Here is a 7,897-nt window from a genome sequence, read left to right on the forward strand (position 1 = left end):
AGTGCAAGATGTGTGGAGCTACTTAATTGGCAGTGAGCAAATATGGAACTAGAAATTTGAAGTGTCACATTGATACGTGCACTAGAAGAAATACAAGAGATATTGATCAATTGATGTTGGGGCAAAATAGTGGATCGAGGAATTTCGGTAAGCACTTCTAAATTTGATCTTGTGCAATATAGATAACTTTTGGTAGAAGCTATTGTGAAGCATGATTTGCCTTTCCGATTTGTTGAATATTCGGGGGTGAGAACTTTTATGCAATATGTGCGTCCAGATATTCCAATTATTTCTAAAAATACTGCTAAGGCTGACTTGATTAAGATGTATTATCGGAAAAAAAAAAAAAAAAAGGATTAAATACATGTTGAGTGATGCTCCTGGTAGAATTTGTCTGACATCTGACTTGTGGACTTCTCTTAGCACTAATGGTTATATGTGCGTTACAGCACATTTTCTGGATAAGAAATAGGATCTAAAGAAAAGGGTTTTAAATTTTTCTTTTATGCCACCACCACATAATGGCATATCTTTGTCTGAGAAAATTTATAATTTGCTATGTGAGTGGGGAATTCAAGACAAGATTTTTGCATTAACTTTAGACAATGCTTCTTCAAATGATGTGTTGGTAGAGTTGTTAAGAACTCAGCTGAATATTAATAGAGCCCTTATTTGTGATGGTGAATTTTTTCATCTTCGTTGTTGTTGTCATATTCTCAATTTGGTTGTACAAGATGGGTTAAAAGCAATTGATTGTGCTATTCAAAAAGTTCATGACAGTATCAAGTATGTTAAGGGATCACAATCAAGGGAACAAAAATTTTTAGATTCAATAAAACAGATGTCTTTGGATGGTAATAAGGGATTGAGACAGGATGTCCCTACTAGATGGAATTCAACTTTTCTTATGCTTGAGAGTGCTATTTTCTATCGTTGTGCCTTTTGTCATTTGGAATTAACTGATTCCAATTTTAAACACTATCTATCAACATCTTAGTGGGAAAAAGTGGAGAAATTAACACTTTCTTGGGAGCTTTTTATGATTCCACTTATGAGTTTTCTGGAACCAAATACCCTACAGCCAATTTGTACTTTCCAGCAGTGTTTATGATTTATTTGACATTAAAACAACACTCTGAAAGTGAAGATGACTACATGAGGAATATGTCTTGTCAAATGCTTGCAAAGTTTGAGAAATATTGGTCTGAATTCAATGTGCTATTGGCGATAGCAGTTATATTGGATCCTCGATACAAACTTCATTTTGTTGACTTTTCTTATACGAAGCTTTATGGAAATGGTTTCTTGGAGTATTTAAATGTTCATACTAAAATGGCATCTCTTTTTATGGAATATAGTTTTTCTAGCTCTCCCACAAGTTCTACCACGACTTTTGAAAGAAGTTCTAGTAGAACGGAAAGTGAATCTTCTTCTGGTAGATGGAATAGAGTCAATACACAAGTATTTCAGGTAAATTCAAATAATATTTATTTGTTTAATGATTTATATTATATTATTTTATTATTTTATATAACATATTCTCAATAGGATTTTTTTATTTTTATTTGGTATAGGAATTTGATTCATTTGGAAGTAATGAATTCGCTGCCCATATGCAAAAAAGTCAGTTGGAGCTGTATTTGAATGAACCTAGGACAGCTAGAAATGCGAAAATTGATATTCTTTCCTTTTGGAAAAGAAATGAATTTCGTTATCCTGATCTTGCTTGTATGGCTCGTGATATTTTGAGTGTTCTAGTTTCCACAGTTGCATCTGAATCTACTTTTAGTTTTGGTGGGCGTATTATTGATCAGTTCAGGAGTGCATTGAAACCAGATATTGTTGAAGCATTAGTCTGCACAAGAGATTGGTTATACGGCGAGGAAGCCAAAGTCGAGGGTAACATTATTATTATTAATTTATTAAATTCTATCTTAATTCTTTTACTAATGTCATTTTTTTGTTTAATAAGAATACAAGAAATGAATGAGTTAACTGAAAATATAATGGAGTTGGAGAAAAATACCAATGAGGACACCACACTTCCTTTAGTCCCTTCTGTGGGTTCATAATTTATTTAGATTGGTGTGTGTATCATCTTATTTGAAATTGTAATATTAATATTTGCAATGTGTGTGTGACATATTTGGTACCCTTGGATGTAATGTAACAAGAATAGTTGGACTTGTGTAGGATCGTAGGTGTTCTAATTATGCACTGCAGCACTATTAGTTTGTTATTTTGTTGGGACTTTATAATTTTGATATATTTATTATTTGGATTGTAATTTGTAATTGTAGTTAGTTTTATAGTTTTTTAGAGACACTATGATTTTAATATTTATATAAAATTAATCAGGTTAAACGGATTAATGGGTCATGTTCGTGTCTATACGGGTTAAACGGGTCATAACGTGTCATAACGTGTCGTGTTAACCTTTTCTTAAAATTCATTAACGGGTCGTGTCGTGTCATGTTAATTTTGTTTAAAATCCATGTACGGGTCATAACAGGTCGTGTCGTGTCAACCCGTTATCTTAATAGGTCGTGTTAGGGTTTAGAATTTTGACACGAAATCCTTAACGGGTCGTGTTCGGGTTGACCCATTAGCTGTAATACACATGTCTCGACACGACACGAACACGACCTGTTAACACGATTTGACACCCCTACGACCAACCACCATTTCCACTAACTTCACAAATACCTCTAAGTCATTTCCTATTAATCTCAAGTCTTACTTCATCCCCATTCAAAAGTGGGTATTTTATAAACCACAGCTACAATGCTTTTACACTGTTACGTTGCTTTTCTGCCACCTTTTGCAACGCCTTAATCCTTCGAAAAATATTTTATAATGCTGTAAGTATTTTTTAAACTTCCTTTTAGATTTAAATATATTTTTACTTTAACAATAAATTGTGATTGGTTGGTTATGCCGAACTGAGTCCAAGGAGTCGAGGGTCGAATAGATTTGAGGATGGAGTTATTTTATGTTTGAATGATGTTGGATATTTGTGTCTTGTCATTTACATTGCATGGTGCATGCATGTATATGTGTTGGATATTGAAAACTGGGTTTTCAAGTGTAAATGGATTTTTGAGTGCGTGTATATCACGATCCCAAGCCGATATGAGACATTATCTCGGTAGAGCTCCTCTAGTCATTCGGGAGCATAATATACTAAGTGACGTCTCATGGGTTGTCGCTGGACAACAACGGGATCAGACAAGATGGTAATACTCTCGTGCTGACTCCGTGGCCCCTCTGCTAGCCGGAGCTAGAGAATGCTTGGCTACGTAAGCGCTAAGTGCGGAACTGGGCATCACTCGTATAGATGTCACATGCATAGTCGTTACCTGCGGTGTAGCATAGAAGTCAGGGTGTGCGGATGGTTCCTAAGGAAGATCATAGTGTATAGAGATAAATTGGCTATTGATTTGAAATCGGTTTTAGGCCATTTTCTAGAAAAATGGTGAGGAAATGTTTTAAATAAAATATTTTGGGCCAAATGTGATTTTTGGCGTGAATTGGAAAAGGAATTATTTTGAGAAATGTTTATTTTGGATCTCATGCATATGGCATCCTGTTTATGCATATTGTTGAGATTTTAATGTATTTTTATCTTGTGCATTGCTTGGATTAGTACTTACATGCGCTACCGTCTTTGGTACCATAGATTTTGATGCAAAGGATGAAAGGCTGAGCGGGGTGGTTTCGCCGGAGGAGTGATCGGGGATCACTCGTAGATTGTGATATATTTCCTGCTTTTATTTACTGTTTTGATTTGTATTATATTTATGTTGATTAATTGTAATATTTTGATACGCTTGTTTTAAGTGAGTTTGTATTTAAACAAAATTTTGGTACTTAGTTAAAAGACTTTTATTACCCGCTGCGTTACTTTTGTGTATATATGTTGCATGAACACATATTTGACACTCAGTGATGGGATGCATGACTCATGTTGACATCATCTCGATATCTCAATTTTCACGTGTCCGTACGTGAAAGTTGGGGTCCTCACAGCTAAATTTTAGATTTATCCTTTAAAAAAAAAAAAAAAAAAGCAAGTTCGACGGCTTGCATACCTAGAATTTATATCGTTGATAGGCTGGCGAAGAATATATATATAGTCAACATTTCGGATAATCTAAGCCGTCCAATTTGACCGTGCCATGCATGCATATATTTTTTTTGGACAGTCTGCCATGCATGCACGTACATGTTCAGCTAGTCGCTTATCCCCCGATCATGATTCATGAGTAACTTCAATTCCCGTCATCTATATCCTCCAGGATTTTCTCTTTCAACGAGCGCAAATAATAAAAATACTCACTGTTGAATGTTTCAGCGCTTTACAAAGAATTTTTCATAAAAAGAATCAAAGAATCAGAGTTCAACATTTTCTTTTACAATTAGCTAGCTAGTATGATCATTAACAATCAAAGAAACGAAAGAACGAGTTTGTTGATTAGAAACCCGCGTAAATCCATCAGAAGAGCCTGCTTGCAAATTCATCCACTTCAGTTCCATGGCTATGGGAAGAAGCTGATTTTCTGGCGAGTTCTTTGAGCTGCGACAAGCTTCTTCCTAGCTGCAAAGCCACCTTCATCTCAAACAACTTCCCGTTTTCTCTTTTCTCCAAATCTCCTTCTTCAAGCGTCACTTCGATCGATTCTTCCAATCGGCGGAAGAATCCAGCGCAGTTTCTATACATCTCAAACACCATCCCAACTTGCACACCATGCTCAAAAGTAGTAACCGTGCTTGCTAAAGCCCCGGCAGTCACTGCAACTATCGCTGCCCACGATCCATTGCCCACAAAAGCAGAGCTAACGGCAGCAATGCCGGTGAGTAATGGGCCAGAGATGGCTAAAATCTTGTTGATTTTCAAAGCCAAGTTGCCTAGCCTTACGTAATCCTCAATGTCTTTTGTCTTCACCGCTTGGATAATATCTCTCATTTCTACTTCCAGTTCTTCATTCCATCCATTCTTCTCCATCTTGGTGTAATGCTGTTTCCGGCCTTCATTTGATTTGTTTTCCTCTCTGCACTGATTTTCAGGCCACCAAATGGCAGGTTCGAACGTTGCAGGGAATTTGTCAAGCATGGCTCCTAACAAGGGAAGTGGGTAGGCTTTGTCAAGCGCCAACACGTTTTCCATCACCTTTTTCACATCTTCCTGAGAAGGAGTGCGAAGAGCAAGCATAGTTTGGATTTCGGTCTGGAGCTGCGTGAACAATCTTGCAGCATTACGCTGTTCCTCAGCAAGCTGTGAAGGCTGGATTTTGTTCATTATAAGCAACATCCCGGTGGCTGCAGAATACAAGAGCGCGGATGATAACTTCAGAGCCAAAAGCGGCACTCCGGCGCCTCCCATCGCTGCAACACCGGCCAAGGTAGAAGCAGCTAGAGTTATCATGTTTATGGAGTTCAAAAGAAGGGTGTTCCAGTTGTCACGTTGCTCCCCAACATTCTTGTGCATCTCCACTCTGTCTGATACGGCCTCTAAGACAGCATAGAGCTGGGAATTCACAGTACTACTACTGGAGCTTAACGATTTCAACTCGATAGGTCTTGCGTTCAGTTCCTCAACCAGATCTCTGGTTGGCATTTTTGAAACCGAGAAAGGAATTCTTGGAAGTTTTGGGACATGAATAGCAGCATTAACTTTATTTGAAGAGGAAGAAGATGAAGAGAATAGCAGAGTTGAAGATTGTAGGGAAGCCATGTGATTGAGCTTTTCTGTTCTGTGTTAAAGAATGCAGGAAAGGTTGAGAATGGAGGTAGAGAGGACATTAGGGTTGTATTTATAGTGAAAAACTATAAGGAATAAAAAAAGAAAAGAAAAGAAAGGGTCAGATCTGGAGAATATTGACTGGCTGAATGCATAGTTTGACTCCATGCCCATTGGCCGACCCATTCCCAATTTCATAATTTTCAAGTTCAAAGTTCTTTGCCTTTGGGTCTCTTGATCGTAAAATTTACTTCGTACTGCAAGTCTGGGTTTCTCTCTGTATAGACTGTATTATTGCGTTCTGCATGCGACAGCAATTTGACCGACTCCAAGAGGTCAATATCGCCAAGTCAAAGAACAAAACAGCAACTTTTACTGCAGTAATCTCACTGTCAACCTGACATCATTTGACCGTACTGCCGTTACTCTTAAATTAATAATAAAATATTTCTATGTTCTTTTATTCATAATCGGAAGTCAATTCTGTTTTAAATTGAGTAAACATTTTTTAAAAATTCTATATACAATCATTTTTATATAGTTTTTGTACATTTTAGTTATACGATTAGTTATATATTAAAAAAAAATTAATCTAACCAATCATATCAGTAAATTGTGTAGGAAATATCAAAAATAATTGTATAAAACATTACTCAGAATTTTTTTCCAAACTATCATATGTTATATTGTTACTTATCCTAGATGTGTGTTTTAATAAAAAATAATAATACCAGATGGTCTTAAGTGTCGCATATTTCTTTTGAAAATAATTTAACCAGCTCACTATTCAAATGTGAGTTTTTCATATGTATCTTAGATTTGCCTACTTTTTTGAACGAAAATTTCACGGGCATACATACCCTAAAACACTATAAACCATTTTTCTTAATTAGAATTTTAAAAAAAAAAAAAAAAAACACCTACTTACATATATGAATTATCTTGCAATATTATATATAACTATTAATATGCAAAACCGAACTAAAAAAATGAAAATCACGTTTTTAAAATAAGTAATACTACATCTATAAAGAAATTATATAAAATAATCCTACAAATTAATTAGACTTTATCTTATTTGTTATATCTAATTTATAATAAAAATAAATACTTTACAATCTGACGAATCACATCAAGTTACAATATAATCAGTTTATAAGATTGCTTTTATATAATCTTTTTAAGGCTCAAGTATTTTTCTTTTGAAATTATTGCTCGATCGGTTCATTATTAAATTCCTCCTAGGAAAAATGATTTATTTTTATTTTAACTCTGTTTTTTTTTTCCCCTTGGTTACAAGTTATTAGGTTAATCATGAGTAAATAATTTTCTCTCAAGATAATTTCAATACTTTATATTATAATAATCCTTATTGTTATTCTAGAATTATTTATTAAATCATAAACCATCCTACTTATTTCCTTCTTCAATATTTTAATGTGAGATGAGTTCGTAAAATTGTTGCTGCCACCTCATAATGTCATGCATAGCAAAGCACATGGGGCGAATTGGCCTACACACATATGTATGCGGATTGGTGATGAACCAGATAATTTGGAGTTGTTTGGGCCAGTCAGCTTTGTCCAATCCAAATAGTCTGCCTATTAATTAGCATAGAATAGTTGATATTGATTGTCTTGAAGTACTTGACTTTTTCTATTTTTTTTTTCATTTTTTTTTTCTTTTCCTTTCTTTTTAAACAAAAAAAAAAAAACCCCTATTTTTACAACAATTTTGTCCACCAACCCAATTAAATTAGAAACAGAATTTGGAAGACTTGGACGAAATAGAAAATAAATTAAAAACAATTTCAAAGTAAGACATTTGAACTGATCGATGATCATTCTAGCTAGCAGTCAAGTTTAATTGCCATCCTGAAACGCAATGGAATCTGTCAAAAGGGGACTTGGTCGACAGCTCGATCGGTTCTATCAGCCATGGTCGATAATATCGACCAAAATTTGGGACATGTACATACGACTACACCAGACATTAAAAGTTATGAATATTGTTGGTGTACGTGTGATCACAACAAACTTTAAATAATTTCATTTGAGAATTATGGTTGAATATAGTCTGATATAAAGGAATATATTATGAAAACCATAAAAAAGGAAATGGTTGCTATCGAGTCACTATCGATCGATTGACCAAATT

The 7,897-nt window shown here is 34.9% G+C and overlaps 1 protein-coding gene across 1 annotated transcript; it reads right to left on the bottom strand.

Annotated features, from left to right (window-relative positions):
* Positions 1-4,360: 4,360 nt before the first annotated feature.
* On the bottom strand, positions 4,361-5,758 carry LOC122295072 (probable F-box protein At4g22030). Its single transcript, XM_043104102.1, has one exon. It carries the CDS (start codon positions 5,732-5,734, stop codon positions 4,496-4,498), a length of 1,239 nt encoding a protein of 412 aa, XP_042960036.1. The 5' UTR covers positions 5,735-5,758; the 3' UTR covers positions 4,361-4,495.
* Positions 5,759-7,897: the final 2,139 nt, after the last annotated feature.

The sequence above is a fragment of the Carya illinoinensis genome, chromosome 14 (assembly GCF_018687715.1).
Source record: "Carya illinoinensis cultivar Pawnee chromosome 14, C.illinoinensisPawnee_v1, whole genome shotgun sequence".
Taxonomy (NCBI): domain Eukaryota; kingdom Viridiplantae; phylum Streptophyta; class Magnoliopsida; order Fagales; family Juglandaceae; genus Carya; species Carya illinoinensis.